The sequence below is a fragment of the Elephas maximus genome, chromosome 19 (assembly GCF_024166365.1).
Source record: "Elephas maximus indicus isolate mEleMax1 chromosome 19, mEleMax1 primary haplotype, whole genome shotgun sequence".
NCBI classification, from domain to species: domain Eukaryota; kingdom Metazoa; phylum Chordata; class Mammalia; order Proboscidea; family Elephantidae; genus Elephas; species Elephas maximus.
This window is the reverse complement of record NC_064837.1, coordinates 46,692,838-46,713,265: the sequence shown is the minus strand read 5'-3', so window position 1 is coordinate 46,713,265 and position 20,428 is coordinate 46,692,838. Positions and strand designations below refer to the sequence as shown.

General features: G+C 37.8%; 1 protein-coding gene across 3 annotated transcripts in view; it reads left to right on the top strand.

Moving 5' to 3' along the window:
* FBXL20 (F-box and leucine rich repeat protein 20) overlaps positions 1-20,428 on the top strand; it is a 105,032-nt gene that overhangs the window by 60,293 nt on the left and 24,311 nt on the right. For all 3 annotated transcript variants that reach the window (XM_049861543.1, XM_049861544.1, XM_049861545.1), the window contains exon 7: positions 18,830-18,925. In XM_049861543.1, coding sequence (XP_049717500.1) covers positions 18,830-18,925 — 96 coding nt within the window. The remainder of the gene's footprint in view (positions 1-18,829; positions 18,926-20,428) is intronic.

The window sequence follows — 20,428 nt, the reverse complement described above, 5'->3', positions numbered from 1 at the left end:
GTGTTAGCGCATTATTTGCAGAAAAATTCTGTAATACATATGTGTGTGTGTGTGCATATATATATGTATATATTTTTTCCCAAAAAGAAACAATGGAAATATCAGTCAAAAACTAATAAAAGTGTTTATAGGGGAGGGAGGAAACATAGAGATAAAGAAGAGAGAACTCTGAAGTGTCCTGTTTTATAGTTTTACTTTAATAGCCATGTAAATTGTTTACATAATTAAAACAAATTAAGTAAAAAAAGAAAAAAATCAAAACAGTCCCTAAAAACTGAAAACAACATAAAACACATAAACTCAGCCATATCAAGCTGGAGCTATAATCACCCAGAGAAAAATTTCTGACTTGTTTCCTTTGGAAAACTTAAAACATATACAGAAGTAAACAAAATAGTATAATAAATCCATCACTCAGCTTCAGTATTATCAACTTATGGCCAGTCTTGGGTCATCAATACCATTGCCCCCTTACTCCTCTCATTTTATCTTATTTTGGAAAAAAAAAAAAAAAGCTCCAGACATCATGTTATTTAATCTGTAAGTATTTTATTATGAATTTATAAAAGGTAGACTTTTAACATAGTACATTAAGTGTCACTCATATGAAAAAATACCTTAATATCATCAAATAACCCATTTATCCATGTTCAGATTTCCACTGTTATAGTGACTTTAAAAACACAATATAAAAGAAAAAAAGATACAGATTTAAAAATCAAAGAAACAGACTTCTGCTTCTGATCATGACAAATATCAGACTTTCTCTCTTGCTGTAAACAACTAGAAAACCGGGCAAAATATATAAAACAATGAGTTTGAGATGTTGGATTATATGTAGCACAGGACTGAACCCTAAGAAAAGTGAAATAAGTGAAGTGAGCCCTATCATTACCCAGGCTTTTTGCCTGGAGGCATCTTCCAGATAATGGGCACAAGGAGAGGATACCCAAGCAAAGCACAAATAATCTTCTGAGAAAGAGATTGGCGTTCTGAGAGACTTAGATGACTGGAATCCGTGACCGGCGAGGGGGAGCTAATCAAAAAACGGGCTACAGAAATCTGCGTAGATTTGGCTGAATACTGAATTATTTTATACATGCTCAGGGTGAGACTCTACAAAACTGGGCAAAGAGCATCTCATTAGTAAAGAACAATTACCAGGAAGCTGTGAGCTGAAGAACTGCAAGAGCTCAAAGAGGCTGGGAGAAGTCTGAATCATCCAAAGTAGAGAAAGCTCATTGAACATCTGGAACATTTGGTAGAGACTCCAGAAACGTCACACCTTGTTAAAACCAAAAAAGCCAAACCCGTTGCTGTCAAGTCAATTCCAACTCATAGCGACCCTACAGGACAGATTAGAACTGCCCCATAGAGTATCCAGGGAGCGCCTGGTGGATTCAAACTGCTGACCTTTTGTTAGCAGCCGTAGCTCTTAACCACTGTGCCACCAGGATTTCCCATACCTTGTTAGCAGGGCCAAACTAGACTTGCCCTGATAAACATTAAAAACAAACCTCAAAAGGACCAAATTGAGCCACAGTTAACTTCCTGCCAAAGCAAACCTCAACACTCTTTAAAGGAAGACAACAAAATCATTACAAGACATGCAAAAGAAGCAGGAAAATGTGGTATAGAACCAGAAGAAAGACAAGACCAATAAAGAGTTTTAAAATAGCAATTATGAATATACTCAAGAATTTAAAAGAAAACCTAAACATAATGAGATTAAGAGCAAAATGAGGAGGGAAAAATACACTATTGCAAATACTAATCACAAGAAATTTGGAGTAGGTACTAATAACAGATGAAATAAATTTCAGAAAAAAGAATAGATGAGAAAAAGATATTTCATAGTACCCTTCTCAAAGTTATTGTTAAAACAAGTAGGCAAAAGAAATGGTAAAGCTATAGAAGACTTGAACAGCTCTATCAGTGAACTTGGTCTATTTGGCATTTATGGAATGCTACACTGGAAAGCACCAAAATAAATATTCTTTTCAAGTGCACTTGGAATATTCACTAAGATGTATCAAATAATGGGCCATAAAATAAGTCTCAATAAATTCGGAAGGACTGAAATCATACTGAATACCTTCTGTGGCCTCAACAGAATTAAAATAGAAATTAATAACAAATATCTGGAAATTTTAAAAGTTAAATAAGATACTTACAAATAACCCATGGATCAAAGCATAAATTACATGGAGAATTAGAAAATATATTTTACTAAGTGATAATGAAAACTCAACATTCAAAATTTGTGGAATGCACTGTCAAAACTCAGCCACAAAAAGACAAACAACCCAATCAAGACGTGGGCAAAGGATATGAACACGCACTTCCCTAAAGAAGATATTCAGGCAGCTAACAGATACATGAGAAAATGCTCTCGATCATTAGCCATTAGAGAAATGCAAATTAAACCTACGATGAGATTCCATCTTACTCCAACAAGGCTGGCATTAATCCAAAAAACACAAAATAATAAATATTGGAGAGGCTGCGGAGAGGTTGGAACTCTTATACACTGCTGGTGGGTATGTAAAATGGTACAACCACTTTGGAAATCTATCTGGCGTTATCTTAAAAAGTTAGAAATAGAACTACCACACAACCCAGAAATCCCACTCCTCGGAATATACCCTAGAGAAATAAGAGTCTTCACACAAACAGATATATGCACACCCATGTTTATTGCAGCTCTGTTTACAATAGCAAAAAGCTGGAAGCAACCAAGGTGTCCATCAACGGATGAATGGATAAATAAATTGTGGTATATTCACACAATGGAATACTACACATCGATAAAGAACAGTGACGAATCTGGGAAACATTTCATAACATGGAGGAACCTGGAAGGCATTATGCTGAGCAAAATTAGTCAGAGGCAAAAGGACAAATATTGTATAAGACCACTATTATAAGATCTTGAGAAATAGTATAAACTGAGAAGAACACATACTTTTGTGGTTACGAGGGGGGGAGGGAGGAAGGGTGGGAGAGGGTTTTTTACTGATTAGTTAGTAGATAAGAACTGCTTTAGGTGAAGGGAAGGACAATACTCAATACATGGAAGGTCAGCTCAACTGGACTGGACCAAAAGCAGAGAAGTTTCCGGGATAAACTGAATGCTTCAAAGGTCAGCGGAGCAAGGGCGGGGGTTTGGGGACCATGGTTTAAGGGGACTTCTAAGTCAATTGGCAAAATAATTCTATTATGAAAACATTCTGCATCCCACTTTGAAATGTGGCGTCTGGGGTCTTAAATGCTAACAAGCGGCCATCTAAGATGCATCAATTGGTCTCAACCCACCTGGATCAAAGGAGAATGAAGAACACCAAGGTCAGACGATAACTAAGAGCCCAAGAGACAGAAAGGGCCACATGAACCAGAGACCTACATCATCCTGAGACCAGAAGAACTAGTTGGTGCCCGGCCACAACCGATGACTGCCCTGACAGGGAGCACAACAGAGAACCCCTGAGGGAGCAGGAGATCAGTGGGATGCAGACCCCAAATTCTCACAAAAAGACCATACTTAATGGTCTGACTGAGACTAGAGGAATCCCGGCGGTCATGGTCCCCAAACCTTCTGTTGGCCCAGGACAGGAACCATTCCCGAAGACAACTCATCAGACATGAAAGGGACTGGACAGTGGGTAGAAGAGAGATGCTGATGAAGAGTGAGCTATTTGTATCAGGTGGACACTTGAGACTGTGTTGGCATCTCCTGTCTGGAGGGGGGATGGGAGGATAGAGAGAGTTGGAAGCTGGCAAAATTGTCACGAAAGGAGAGACTGGAAGGGCTGACTCATTAGGGGGAGAGCAAGTGGGAGTATGGAGTAAGGTGTATATAAACTTATATGTGACAGTTTAACTTGATTTGTAAACATTCAGTTGAAGCTCAATAAAAGTTAATAAAAAAAATTTGTGGAATGCAGCTAAGGCAGTACTTAGAGCAAAATATATAGCTTTAAATGCTTATATTAAAAAGAAAGTTTTAAAATCAAGGATCTCAGCTTCCAGCTGTAAAAAGCTAGAAAAATAGTGGCCATCTAAGATACATTAATTGGTCCCAGCCTACCTGGAGCAAAGGAAAATGAAGAACACCAAAGATACAAGGAAAATATTAGCCCAAGAGACAGAAAGGGCCACATAAATCAGAGACTCCATCAGTCTGAGACCGGAAGAACTAGATGGTGCTGGCTACCACCAATGACGGCCCTGACAGGGAACACAAGAGAGAGTCCGTGATGGAGCAGGAGAAAAGTGGGGTGCAGAACTCGAGTTCTAGTAAAAAGACCAGACTTAATGGTCTGACTAAGACCGGAGGGACCTCAGAAAACCTGACCTCCGGACTCTTCTTTAGTCAGAGCTGAAACCATTCACCAAGGCACCTCTTCAGACAAAAATTAGACTGGACTATAAGACATAAAATGATACTGGTGGGCAGCTCCTGTCCGGAGGTGAGGTGAGAAGGCAAAAAGGGACAGGAGCTGGTTGAATGGACACGGGAAATCCGGGGTGGAAAGGAGTGTGCTGTCACATTATAGGGATTGCGACTAGGGTCACACAACAATGTGTATATGAATTTTTGTATGAGAAACTGACTTGCACTGTAAACTTTTATTTATAGCACAATAAAAAAGGGAAAAAAATCCAACTATTACCAAATGAGAACATTTGTATTTAAATTGGGAATATTTGTTACGTAATCAGAGAGATTAAAATAAAATAATTTTTTTTATTTATTTTAATCGGAGAGAACTTCCCTAAGCACCCTATTTGGAAATAGCACTGCTCTCCACCACCATCCAGTTATTCTTTATCCTTAAACACCCAATGAATTTCCTTTATATCAATAAAAATAATAAGTTTGTTTTGCTTAAAAAAAAAAAAAGCTAGAAAAATAAAAGTAAGTTATATCCAAAGTAAGTACAAGGAAGAAATAGTAAAGACAATAGCAGAAATCAATGAAATAGAAAATAGTGAAACCAAAAACTGGTTCTTTGAAATAAAATCAGTAAGCTGGGTTCAACCTCTAGTCTAGTCAAGGAGAAAAAAGGTGACACAAATTGCAGACACCAGGAATAAAAAAAGAAATATCACTACAAATCCTACAGACATTAAAAGGATATTAAGGGAATATTATGAATAATTTTATACTGATAAATTTGACTGCTTAGCTGAAATTGGACACATTCTTTGAAAGACACAAATTACAAAATAAAAAAAAATTTCCAAAACTGACAAGAAGAAATAGAAAACCTGAGTAGCCTAGCCCTTGATCTTTGAACAAATTGGATTGATATTTCAGATCCTTCCCACAGACAAAAACCCTCCAGGCTTAGATAGCTTTACTATTGAATTCTGTCAAACATTTAAAGAAAAAATAATATTAATCTTACAAAAAATTGTTCAAAAAAATATTCATTGTGTGCTGTCACGTCGATTCCAACTCATAGCAACCCTGTAAATGAAAGAGTAGAACTGCCTATAGGATTTCCTAGGCAGATCATCAGGTATTTTTCCCATGGAGCCACTGGTGGAGTCACACTGCCAGCCTTTTTATTTGCAGCCAAGTGCTTAATATTGCACCACCGGGACTCCTCTCAAAAAATAGAGGAGGAGGGGAAACTTCCTAACTCATTTTATGAGGTTATCATTACCTTAATATCAAAACCAGACAAACATTACAAGAAAAGGAAACTACAGACTAATATCGCTCCTGGACATGCAAAAATCTTTAACAAAGTATTATCAAATTGAATCCAGCAATAGAGGAAAAGAATAATAGATCATAACCAAGTTGTGTTTATCCTTGAAGTTAAGGTTGTTTTAACATTCAAAATCTGTCAGTGTAATCCAGCATAATAACAGATGAATGAAGAAATATCATACGATAATTTCAATAGATGCAGAAAAAGCTTTTGACAAAATTAAACACCCATTAATGATAAAATCTCTAAACAAACTAGAAGAAGGGAACTTTTTCAACCTGATAAGTTGCGTATATGAAAAACCTACTACTAACATCATATTTAATGGTAAAAGACTGAACGAACACTTTCTACCTAAGGTCAGAAACGAGGCAAGGATATTGGATCTCACCGCTCCTATTTAACATTGTACTGGAAATCCTAGCTAGTGCAATAAGGCATTCAAATTGAAAAGAGGTAAGTAAAATTGTCTTTATTCACAGATAACGTGATAGGGTTCATAGGAAATCCCAAGAAATCTGTAAACAAGCTACTAGGACTGTTGAATGAATTTAGCAAGATCATAGAAAACATGACCAGTATTCAAAAATCAATTTTATTTCTGTATACTAGCAATGAACAATTGTAAAATGAAATTTAAAATATAATGCTATGTACAGAAACATGGAATACTTAGGGATACACTTAAAAATATGTGCAAATCATGTATACTGAAAATGATCACTAGAAAAATTAAAGAAGACTTAAATAAATGGAGGGATAGCCGTGTTCATAGATTGAAAGATTCAATGTTGTTAAGATGTCTATTCTACCCAAACTGATCTTTTGATTCAATACAATCCAATCAAAAATCCCAGTAGGATTTTTGTAGAAATTGAAAAGCTGATTCTAAATTAATGTGGAAATTCAGAGGACCTGAAATAAGCAAATCAGTTTTGAAAAAGAAAGAAGTTGGAGGAGTTATACTATCTGATTTCAAGGCTTACTGTAAAGCTGCAGTCATCAGGACATCATAGTCATGGTGTAAGTATAGACATATAAGTCAGTGGATTAGAAAAACGTTTCTAACAACCAGCTTACACATATATAAATCATCTGTTTTTTTTTTTTTTTTTTTTTTTACAAAAGTGTCAAGGTAATCCAACGGAGAAGATTAGTCTTCAGAAAATGGTGCTGGAAGAACTAGAGTTCATTGGCGGGGGAGGGGGAATGAATCTTGACCCTTATCTCACATTATATGCAAGAATTAACTCAAAATGGATCATAGACCTAAACATCAAAAGCTAAACTATAAATCTTCTAGAAGAAAACATAAGAGGAAAAAAAAAAGCGCTGGCCATAACAAAAAATTTTTTTGATAAATTGGACTTGATCAAAACTTAAAATTTCTGCTCTTTGATAGACACCATTGAGGAATTAAAAGGCAAACTACACACCGAGAGAAAAGAATCCCATTATCGCTCCAAACTGGAAATAACCAAATGACCAATAGCAGGGAAATAGATATACATATTGCAGTATATTCATACCCAAATACCACACATGATATAATACTACTCAGGAACAAAAAAATGCAATAGTATGGATAAGTCTCAAAAACATGCTGAGTGAAAGAGCCCAATTACAAGAATACATACTGTATGATTCTATTTATCTGAAATTCTTGAAAAGGAAAGCTATAGTGTTAGAAAGCAGATCAGTGGAGGCCTTGGGCAAGGGTGGGAAATTGTCTGCAAAGGGTCATGGGGGGATTTTGCAGGGTTATGAAAATGTTCTATGTTTTGATTGGGGTAATGGTTATACCTGTTGCCATCGAGTCGATTCTAACTCATACCGACCCTATAGGACAGAGTTGAACTGGCCCATAGGGTTTTCAGGGCTGTAACCTTTATGGAAGCTAACTGCCACATCTCTGTCCTGCATAGTGACCGGTGGGTTCGAACTGCCAAACTTCTGGTTAGCAGCCAAGCACTTAACCACTGTGCCACCAAGGGTTCCTTGATAGTTATACAGGGGTATACATTTGTTAAAAGCCATTGAATTGTATACTTAAAACGGGTATATTTTAATGTATATAAGTCATCCCACAAATAAAGCTCATTTTAAAAAACTATACAGTGTGTATTGGTTGTCTGTGTCCACCCCAAAACTTAGTAGCATAAAACAGCAGCAGTCAGTTGGGGATTTCCAGTACGGTAGAGTGAGGAGGTCGACAAATCCTCTCACAAAAAGCAGCCGTAAAGCTGGACAGAACTATCTAAAAGAACCATTTCAGAACTCTGGAAATCAACTAAAGATATATAACAAACTAAGAGGTGTTTATTCATGAAAACTACTTTATTTTGGGTAAGAACAGCGTGAGTCTGTGACAGTTTTGCCTGGGGCTGCTCCCATGCCCTCTCAGCTCTTTCTGTATAGTAGTTCACCAGGGTGGGGCAAGCTGTGAAAACCAGCAGCTTTGGTGCTACTGCCAGAGTAGGCTCTCTTGATTTAGAGAATTTTCAGTTAAAGTGATGATAAGGAAGGCCAGTGGCTCTTCTAGCCTGAGGTTAAGGCCCGCAGAGCCCAGGATTTAACAGGGAGTTCTAGGAGGTGAGACAACAATAGGAGGCTTATAAGCTTATCACATATCCTGGTTTGACCAGAGGCTGTGCCCATGCTCATCAGAAACCAGAGTGAGCTCAAGCCAACCATATATTCCTGGCCAGCAGAGGTTGCATGCATGCACAAAGAGGTACAAAAGAGCTGAGCAAAAAGTAAAATCTAGGGGCAGCCTTGAAAAGAGCCTACACTTTTAATGTCCTCCGCAGCCCTCACACAGATCCATCAACATAAAATAGAAGCTTACTTACTTAACTGAACACTAAGCTATGAAGACTCAGGGTTCACATCTAGGAAGTTGACACTTAGAAAATAAAAATAGGAAAAGGTATCTTATACTAAGGAAAAAACCACTTAGTAGAGACTGTCTCAGGGTGGGGTAAGATGGATGTTGGACTTAGTAGGAAAAGATTTCAAAGCAGCTGTCATAAGTATGTTCAAAGAACTGAAGAAGGAGTCCAGTTTTTTTCAAAATTAAAGTATGATAAACATGGCCAGGGGCCGACTGCAGAACAGACTGTCAATTGCTTATATGCAAGTTTAAGCTGAAGCTGAAGAAAATTAGAACAAGTCCACAAGAGCCAAAATACAACCTTGAGTATATCCCACCTGAATTTAGAGACCCTCTCAAGAATAGACTTGATGCGTTGAACACTATTGACTGAAGACTAGACAAGTTGTGGGAAGGCATCAAGGATATCATACGTGAATAAAGCAAAAGGTCATTAAAAAGACAGGAAAGAAAGAAAAGACTGAAATAGACGTCAAAAGAGACTCTGAAACTTGATCTTGAACGTAGACTAGCTAAAGTGAAAGGAAGAAATGATGAAGTAAAAGAGCTGAACAGAAGATTTCAAAGGCCGGCTCGAGAAGACAAAGTAAAATATTACAATGAAATGTGCAAAGACCTGGAGTTGGAAAAACAGAAGGGAAGAACATGCTCGACATTTCTCAAGCTGAAAGAATTGTAGAAAAATTCAAGCCTTGAGTTGAAATTTTGAAGGATTCTATAGACAAGATTCTGAATGAAGCAGGTAGCATCAAAAGCAGATGGAGAAAAAGACTGGTCAGTGGGGGGGAGAGAGATGCTGATGAAGAGTGAGCTAATTAACTCAGGTGGACACTGGAGCGTGTGTTGGCAACTCTTGACTGGAGGGGGGATGGGAAGATAGAGAGAGAGGGAAGAAGGTAAAATTGGCACGAAACGAGAGACTGTAAGGGCTGACTCAATAGGGGGAGAGCAAGTAGGAGAAGGGAGTAAGATGTATGTAAACCTACATGTGACAGACTGATTGGAATGGTAAATGTTCACTTGAAGCTTAATAAAAATAAAAAAGAAAAAAAGATCAGACTGGAAAAAAAAAAAAAAAAGAAGATGGAAGGAATACACAGTCAAACCAAAAAGACAGCTACCTGGCCAATCGACTGGAAGAGATCCGTGTTTATGCCTATTCCCAAGAAAGGTGATCTAATTGAATGTGGAAATTATTGGACCAGACAATATTGTTAATAGCCCATGCAAGCAAAATTTTGCTGAAGATCATTCAAAAGCGGCTGCAGGAGTATATCAACAGGAACTGCCAAAAATTCAGGCTGGATTCAGAAGAGGACGTGGAACCAGGGATATCATTGCTGATGTCAGATGGATCCTGGCTGAAAGCACAGAATACCAGAAGGATGTTTACTTGTGCTTTATTGACTATGCAAAGGCATTTGACTCTGTGGATCACAACAAATTATGGATAACACTGCAAAGAATGGGAATTCCAGAACACTTAATTGTGCTCATGTGGAACCTAAACATAGATCAAGGGGCAGTCATTTGAACTGAACAAGGGAACACTGCGCGGTTTAAAGTCAGGAAAGGTGTGCATCAGTCTTGTATCTTTTCACCACACCTATTCAATCTGTATGCTGAGCAAATAATCTGAGAAGCTGGACTATATGAAGAAGAACGGGGCATCAGGATTGGAGGAACACTCATTAACAACTTGCGTTATGCAGATGACAGAACGTTGCTTGCTGAAAGTGAAGAGGACTTGAATCACATACCGATGAAGATCAAAGACCACAGTCTGAATTATGGATTACATCTCAATATAAAGAAAACAAAAATCCTCACAACTGACCAATAAGCCGCATCATGATAAATGGAGAAAAGGTTGAAGTTGTCAAGGATTTCATTTTACTTGGGTCCACAATCCACACCCATGGAAGTGGCAGTCGAGAAATCAAAAGACGCATTGCATTGGGCAAATCTGCTGCAAAGGACCTCTTTAAAGTGTTGAAAAGCAAAGACGTCACCTTGAAGACTAAGGCGCACCTGACCCAAGCCATGGTAATTTCAATCACATCATATGCACGTGAAAGCTGGACAATGAACAAGGAAGACCGAAGAAGAATTGACGCCTTTGAATTGTGGTGTTGGCGAAGAATAGTGAATATACCATGGACTGCCAAAAGAACAAACAAATCTGTCTTGGAAGAAGTACAACCAGAATGCTCCTTAGAAGCAAGGATGGCAAGACTGCGTCTTACATACCTTGGACATGTTGTCAGAAGGGGTCAGTCCCTGGAGAAGGACATCATACTGGTAAAGTACAGGGTCAGTGGAAAAGAAGACCCTCAACGAGATGGATTGACACCATGGCTGGAACAATGGGCTCAAGTGTAACAACAATTGTAAGGATGGTGCAGGACCAGGCGGTATTTCGTTTTGTGGTACAGGGGGTCATATGAGTCAGAACCGACTCAATGGCACTTAACAACAACAATTGCCATTGAGTCGATTTTTTTTAATTGAGCTTTAGGTGAAAGTTTACACATCAAGTTAATTTCTTATTCAAAAATTTATACACACATTGTTTTGTGATATTAGTTGTGATCTCCACAATGTGACAGCATAGACTGTAATCTTTATGAAAGCAGATCGCCAGGCCTTTTTTCTGTGGAGCCACTGGGTGAGTTCGAACGGCCAACCTTTAGGTTAACAGCCAATTGCAAACTGCTATAGCTCTTAAAAAATTAAAACAAAATCCTCTTGAACTAGCCTCCTCTCCAGAGAACCACTGTTTCAGTTTGAATATACCGTTCTAGACTTTTTTCTGTGCATTTACAGACATATATACACACAGTATATATCCTGCCCACCTCCCATCTGTCAGTTGGTCATACTGTGGTGGCTTGCATTTTGCTATGATACTGGAATCTCTCCAACCAGTACAGGCAACTGACTTTTTTTGGAGGGGGGGCGGTGGTGGTGGTTGGTCAGGGAAGGCCTCGCTAAGTTGATGCTTGAACACAGACCTGAAGAAGGTGAGGGAACAAACACGGCAGGTGGGTATCCGGTGGAGAAGCATCTCAGGCCAGTGAAGCTGAGTCACCATGGTGGACAGGTTTCAGCAGAGCTGCTAGACTAAGACAGACTAGAAAGAAAGGCCTGGCAATCTACTCCAAAATATTAACCAATGAAAACCCTATAAATACAGAATATCATCCAAGGCTTCAACTTACTTACTTTGGATGTGTCATCAGGACAGACCAATCGCTGGAGACGGACATCATATTTGGTGAAATGGAGGGCCAGCGAAGGTAATGGAAACCCTCAATGAAATGGATTGATACAATGGCCACGACAATGGGCTCAAGCATACCAATGATCATGAAGATGGCACAGGACAAGGCAGCATTTCTTTCCATTATATATGGGGTCATCGTGAGTCAGGGGCACCTCAAGAGCAACTAACAACAACATATATCCTGTAAAAACATATAATATTTCATGAGTCATTTTCTTTTACCTAACTGACTTTGTACAGTATATATAGTTCTGTAATTTGATTTTTCATGAAAAAACATGACCTGGTGAAATTAAAAAAAAAAAAGCAGATGGAAGGAATATAGTCACTGTACCAAAAAGAATCGGTCAACATTCAGCCATTTCAGGAGGTAGCATATGATCAAGAACCAGTGGTATTGAAGGAAGAAGTCCAAGCTGCACTGAAGACATGGCAAAAAACAAGGCCCCAGGAATTGATAGAATACCAATTAAGATGCTTCAGCAAACAGATGCAATGCTGGAAGCGCTCACTCGTCTATGCCAAGAAATTTGGAAGACAGCTACCTGGCCAGCCGACTGGAAGAGAGCCATATTTGTGTCCATTCCAACGAAAGGCGATCCAACAGAATGCAGAAATTATCGAACAATATCAGTATCGCACACAAGTAAAATTTGGCTGAAGATCATTCAAAAGCAGTTGCAGCTGTACATCTACAGGGAAGTGCCAGAAACTGAAGCCAGATTCAGAAGAGAATGTGGAACCAGGGATATCATTGCTGATGTCAGATGGATCATGGCTAAAAGCAGAAAATACCAGAACGATGTTTACCTGTGTTTTATTGACTATGGAAATGTATTTGATTGTGTGGGTCATAACAAATTATGAATAACAGCGTGAAGAATGGGAATTCCAGAACCCTTAATTGTGCTCATTCAGAACCTATACATAGACCAAGAGGCAATCGTTTGAACAGAGCAAAGGGATACTGCATGGTTTAAAATCAGGAAAGGTGTGCATCAAGGTTGTGTCCTTTCACTGTACTTATTCAATCTGTATGCTGAGCAAGTAGTCAGAAAAGCTGGACTATATGAAGGAGAATGGCATCAGGATTGATGGGGGACTCATTAACAACCTGCAATATGCAGGTGACAACCTTTCTTGCTGAAAGCGATGAGGACTTGAATCACTTACTGATAAAGATCAAAGACTGTAGCCTTCAGTACGGATTACACCTCAACATAAAGAAAACAAAAGTCATGCATGCGAAAGCTGGATAATTCATATGAAGACCCAAGAAGAATTGATGCCTTTGAATTATGGTGTTGGTGAAGAATATCGAATATACCATGGGCTGCCAGAACGAGCAAGCCTGTCTCAGAAGAAATATGAAAGAGTGTGCCTTGAAAGCAAAGACGGTGAGACTTCGTCTCATGGACTTTGGTCATGTTATTTCACAGACTTTGGTCATGTTATTAGAAGGTACCATTTCTTGGAGAAGGACATCATGCTTGGGAAAGTAGAAGGTCATCGAAAAAGAGGAAGACCCTCAACGAGCTGGATTGACATAGTGGCTGCAACAGTGGGCTCAAACATAACAATTGTTTGAGGGTGATGTCGGACCGGGCAATGTTTTGTTCTGTTGTACATAGGGTCGCTATGAGTTAGGACTGACCCTGCAGCATCTAACAACAACATGGTGATGACATGTTAAATAGAGAATATCAATAGGAAAAAAAAGTACCCGCTGGAAATCGTGGAGCTGAAAAGTTCACTAGCAGTCTCAGTGGCAGATTAGAGATAGCAAAACAGATAACAAGTGAACTTAAAGATGGATCAATAGAAATTATCCATCTGAAGAACAAGGAGATAAAAAGATAAAGAAAAACGAACAGAGCCTTAGAGACTTGTAGGACAACATCAGGGGTACTCAAAAAAAAAAAAAAAACCATTGCCATTGAGTCGATTCCGACTCATAGCAACCCTAAAGGACAGAGTAGAACTGTCCCATAGGGTTTCCAAGGAGCACCTGATGGATTCAAACTGCCGACCTTTGATTAGCAGCCATAGGTCTTAACCACTGTACCACCAGGGTTTCCTCAGGGGTACCAGCATACACATAATGGGAATCCTAGAGGATAGAAGAGAGAGGAAGGCACAGAAAAAAGTTTGAAGAAATAATGACTGAAAAGTTCCAAAATTTGATGAGAAACATTAATCAACAGCTCTAAGAAACTCAGCGAACCCCAAGTAGAATAAACACAAGGATATCCACACCTAGACACTTCAGAGCCAAACTATTGAAAGCCAAAAATAGAGACATTTGAAAGCAACAAGAGAAAAACAACTCATCACATGCAAGAGAAGAACATACAAATAATGAGTGACTTATCAGAAACAGTGGAGGCCAGGCAGTACTATGACATACTCAAAGTACTAAAAGAAAAAAAACTGCCAACTAAGAATTCTATATCTAGCAAAACTGTCTTTAAAAAAATTAAGCCAAAATAGACATTCCCAGATAAACAAAAACTGAGAGAATTTCTTGGTTGCAAATGTGCCTTACAAGAAATACTAAAGGAAGTCTTTCAGATTGAAAGGAAATAAACGTCAAATGGTAACTCAAAACTACAGAAACTGATAAATGAAGTGCACCAGAAATAGTAAATATGTAGGTATATCTAAACCCCCAAAAATGGAACTCATTGCCATCGAGTCAATGCCAATTCATAGCAACTCTATAGGACAGAGTAGAGCTGCCCCATAGGATTTCTAAGGCTGTAACCTTTACAGAAGATGACTGCCACATCTTTCTCCGGTGGAGCGGCTGTTGGGTTTGAACCACTGACCTTTCACTTAGCAGCTGAGCACTTAACCACTGTGCCACGAGGGCTCCTTAGGTATATCTTAAAGACTATATGATTATGATTTTCTCATCTCTCAAACTTTTTAAACACATAAGATTATATAAAGCAATAATTATAACACCATATTGTTGGGTTTATAACACATACATATGCAAGTAATACATATGCAAGTATAGCTTAAAGCAGGAAAAGGTGATACATTGGAGGAAAATGTGTTTTGTGGGAATTAAGTTATTCTGAAAATGATTGTGATAAATTTAGATTGTGTGTGGCTTGTTAATCCACAGAACAATCTGTAAGAAAATACCTAAAAAAAATTAACAGAGGAATAGAAATGGCACACTTAACATAAAAAAGACAGTTACTATGCAAACAGAACACTCCACCCAATGACTACAGAATAGGCATTCTTTTTAAGCACTCTTGGAACATTCCCCAGGATAGACCGTAGCTTGGGTCACAGAACAAGTCTTGATTTAAGAAGACTGACATCATACAAAGTATGTTCTCTGAGTTAAATTCGAGATCTACAACAGAGCAAAATCAGTGAAAACCCCCAGAAATTAGAAATTATTTTGAAATTAAGCAACACACTTCTGAATAACCCATGGGTTAAAACACACACACACAGGGAAATTTCTGTATTTTGAACTGAATGAAAAAACCATGTCCAAATCTATGGAATGTAGCTAAAACAGTAATTACAGAGAAATTTATAGCTTTGAATGTCTATATCAGAAAAAACAGTCTCAAATCAACAACATAAGCTGCAGCATTAAGAAAAAGAAGCAGCTAAGCCCAAAGCAATATAAATAAACCCTTATATTTATGGTCAATTCATTTCTGACAAATAGCTAAAATAATTCAATGACGAAAGTATGATAGTCTTTTGAATAAATTATACAGGGACATTCAGATACCCCAAGCCAAAAAAAAAAAAAATCTTAGACCCTTAATTCACACCATATACAAAAATTAACTCAAATGGAGCAGAGACCTAAATGTAAGAGCTAAAACTAAAATTTCCTAGAAGAAAACATAGGGGGAAAACTTCATGATCTTGGTTAACCAAAGAGTTCTCAGATACACAAAGAGCACAAGCTATAAAAGAAAGAGCTGGTAAATTGGACTGCATTAAAATTAAAAACTTTTGTGCTTCAGAAAGCACCATTAAGAAAATGAAAAGACACAGACCAGGAGAAAATATTTGAAAATCATACATCTGATAAAAAAAATATTTGTATCAAGAATAAATTTCAGTAATAAGAAGACAAAAAAGCCAATTAAAAAACAGGCTAAAGACTTGGGTAGACATTCCTTTAAGGAAGAAGTGTGAATGGTTAATAACTTAGTGACAAGGTCTTACAAGGTCATTAGTCATCAGGGGATTGCATAATAAAACCACAATGTGATTCTACTGTATACTCACTGAAATGGTTATAATAAAGAGCAATACCAACTTTTGCAAGGATGTGGAGAAACTGGAACTTTCATATATTGCAGCTGGGAATGTAAAATGTACATTTTGGTAGTCTCACAGAAAGTTCAACCTACTCTGTTGTTAGCTTCCATTGTGTCAGCTTGAACGAATGGCAACCTTGTTACAACAGAACAAACATGGCCCAGTCCTGCATCATCCTCCAGTCACCAGAATGTTCAGGTTCATCGTTGCAGCTACTATGCCATTCCATCTCACCAAGGGTCTTTCACACTCCTGTTGGCCCTCTACTTCACCAAACATCATGTTCTGTAGCAATTGATCTCTCCTAATGATTTTTGAAATGATCAAAGTTAAGACCTTGGCTGCTAACCAAAACGTCGGCAATTTAAATCCACCAGCTGCTCCTTGAAAATTGCATGGGGCAGTTCTGCTCTGTCCTATAGCATCACTTTGAGGCAGAATCGACTAGATGGCAGTGGGTTTGGTTTTGATTTGGTTAGTGATCAAAACAAGTGAGTTGGACAATGTTCTGTTGTGATCCATAAGGTTCCATAGGCTGATTTTCAGAAATAGCTTACCTGAAGAACACCAAGGTCACAAGATAATTATGAGCCCAAGAGACAGAAAGGGCCACATGAACTAGAGACTTACATCATCCTGAGACCAGAAGAACTAGGTGGTGCCCGGTCACAACCGATGACTGCCCTGACAGGGAGCACAACAGAGAACCCCTGAGGGAGCAGGAGAACAGTGGGTTGCAGACCCCAAATTCTCATAAAAAGACCAGACTTAATGGTCTGACTGAGACTAGAAGAATCCCGGCAGTCATGGTCCCCTAACCTTCTGTTGGCCTGGGACCGGAACCATTCCCGAAGACAACTCATCAGACATGGAATGGACTGGACAACGCGTTGGAGAGAGATGGTGATGAGGAGTGAGCTACATGTATCAGGTGGACACTTGAGACTGTGTTGGCATCTCCTGTCTGGAGGGGAGATGGGAGGGTAAAGAGGGTTAGAAACTGGCAAAATGGTCACGAAAGGAGAGACTGGAAGGAGGGAGTGGGCTTACTCATTGTGGGGAGAGTAAATGGGAGTATGTAGTAAGGTGTATATAAGTTTATATGTGAGAGACTGACTTGATTTGTAAACTTTCACTTAAAGCACAATAAAAATTATTAAAAATAAAAAGAAATAGCTTACCAGCCTTTCTTTGTAGTCTCTCTTAGCCTGGGAGCTCTGTTGAAACCTGTCCATGATGGGTGACCCTGCTGGTATTTGAAATACCAGTGACATAGTTTCCAGCATCATAGCAACACACAAGCCACCGCAATGTGACAAACTGACAGACGAGTGGTGGATAAACTTATTATTAAAAAAACCCAAAACCAAACCTGTTGCCATCAAGTTGATGCCAACTCATAGTGACCCTAATAGGACAGAGTAGAACTGCCCCATATGGTTTCCAAGGCTGTAAATCTTTATGAAAGCAGACTGCCACATCTTTCTCCCACAGAGCAGCTGGTCAGCTTGAACCACTGACCTTTTGATTAGCAGCCAAGTACTTACCCACTGTGCCACTGGGGCTCCTGACTTAGTATAAAACCTAGCAATTCCATTCCTAGAAACCTAGACAAAAGAAATGAAAACATGTCCACACAAAGACTTAAGAGATCTATCAGCCAAACATAATGTACAGATAGTGTCTGGATCCTAATTTAAACAAACAATTTGGACAAAGGCACTCATGAGATAATAGGGAAAAATTCAACACAGACAGGGTATCAGATGGTATTAAAGAATTATTGATTTTGTTGGGTGTAATAATGCTATGGTTGTGTTTCTTTAAATGTCCCTATCAGAAATATGTACTGAAATATTTACAGGTGAAATAATATGTCTACAATTTGCTTTAAAATACTAGAACATAAACAGGAGGAATGGATGAAACAAAAATTCCAGAATATTAATAAATATCAAAGCCTAATGACAGTATATGTGGGTTCTCTATACTATTTACCCTTCTTTTGTGTGAAATCTTTCATGATACTAAATTAAAAAACTGAGAACTTGACCACTATGGAAAAAGAGCTTTTAAGAAATTCATAAAGGAAAGTGGGTAGCAGTATTTCATAACTCAGTTTATTTAAGCCCAGTACCAGTCTGTCCTCCGTATACCTTGCAAACATCCAGTTCTTTCCTTACTGCCATGCAAAAGGTTACCTTGGATAGAGATTTAAGTGAAAGAGCAGAGACAAAACTTGGGGTCTTCTTTTTTGACCAGATGATGGCAGGTACTAGCTAGCTTTCTGGTATTCCTGGATTTGCAAAATGCATGTAGCTCTTCTAGAGCACACATATGTAGTGTGCTCTTAATAGCTATTAACATTTCCAAATGTGAATCAAGCACTACCCCGCCCATGCAAATTCTTACACACAGTACAGCCTTTCTCCTATGTGAATGACATCTGCTTCTTCCTGAATGTGAAAGGTTTCAGGATATACAACTGCTTTTATTTGGGGCATGGGAATTTTACAGTTCTTACATATGCAAACATGTTTAATCAGGATGGTGTGTAGTATACTAAGGATGTGTTCTGATTTTGTTCGTTTTTTATTTTCTCCTTTTTCCATTTTTCAGTACATGTACTAGCCTTAGCAAGTTCTGTTCCAAACTCAGACACCTTGACTTGGCTTCCTGTACATCAATAACAAACATGTCTCTAAAAGCTCTAAGGTAACTTTCTTATAATAAGCATGTTCAATAATCAGAAAAAATGCATTTTTTAAAATAACTGAAATTAAGTTGAAATTAAGGCATCTATGTTTTGTTTTTTTTTTTTAATGTTTTCTGAATATGCACTGTAGTTCAGAATAGATCTTTTATCTTACTGCTTGCCTAAGTTACAGGACACCTCTAGATGAAATGACTAACTAGGATTTCTGAAAAAAAGTAGTACAAAATAGTACAGTTATACATGAAGGACTAGGTTTTTCTGATAGCTTTTTTTTTTTTTTTAAAGTACACATCAGCATAGTGATTAAAACAGAGTTTAGGAGTCAGATTATTAACCAGGTACCTTGAGCATATGTAACCCTTCTGAGCTTTTCCTCATCATCTCGTATGGCTATTTTTGGGGTTAAACAAGATAATATTAGACTGAACCATATAAAGTTGCCAATATTTGACAGTTTGGTCATATAAAAATGGCTCAACATAATGTATATAAAGTATTGAACATGTTACCTGGCATATAGTAACCATTGCCATCGAGTCGATTCCAACTCATAGCAACCCTATAGGACAGTAGAACTGCCTTACAAGCTTTTAACCACTGTGCCACCAGGGCTCTAGTAAAAAAAATAAAAATAAAAATAAGCACTCAGTAAATGTTAATTATTTTAATGTTAATGTGTGTTTTAAAGTATATTACAGAAAGTTTATCTTAAAAGGAGGGTGAAATGTTCATTCTCTTTAGAACCTTATCTTTTAATCAGCCTTTTATAACGGATTATGGTCCCGTGTATTGGTTCCATTTATGCATAGTAAGGATTTTTTTAAAATGTAAGCTATTACAATATTCAGTTTAAAAAAAGAATATAGATATAGTTAAGTATAAGTTATCTAGAAGCACTACTTCTAGATCTTCCTTGTGAATATTGAGCACATATTTAGAACAATTTTTTATAGTTTACAAGATATTTTTATATATGATCTCATTTATGTAAAAAACTTATGCAGTAGATAAGACAGACATTTTACAGATGAAAAAAATCTGGATTACGTTTTCAAGTGCCAGGTACTGTGATCCAACCATGGTATTCAATCAAATAAGGTATTATTGCTGCCCTTAAGTTGCTCGGTATCTAGTGGGAGAAAAAAAAACAAACTCTAAACATGTCATCATATTACTTTGTAATAATAGTAGCAAGTACATCGATTTTGGGAGAATACAGAAATAGTACCTTGGCTAATCTTGGACTAAGGGAGGTCTAGACAGGCTTCCTAAAGTGATTTGCTTGAGGTCACACCGTTAATGTTAAGGAACAAAGGACCTAGATCTCCTGAATATTATTACATATTTAAAACAATTTAAGCAATGTTTTCCAAAGAATGTCATAGAAAGCTTGGAATTCTTTTATGTCCCAAGTGTGAAACTAAACTAATAAGAGCAGAAAGGGTAAAAGTGAAGCTAGTATTTGATAAAAGGCAGAAGTTGAACACAAGATATTCTAAAGT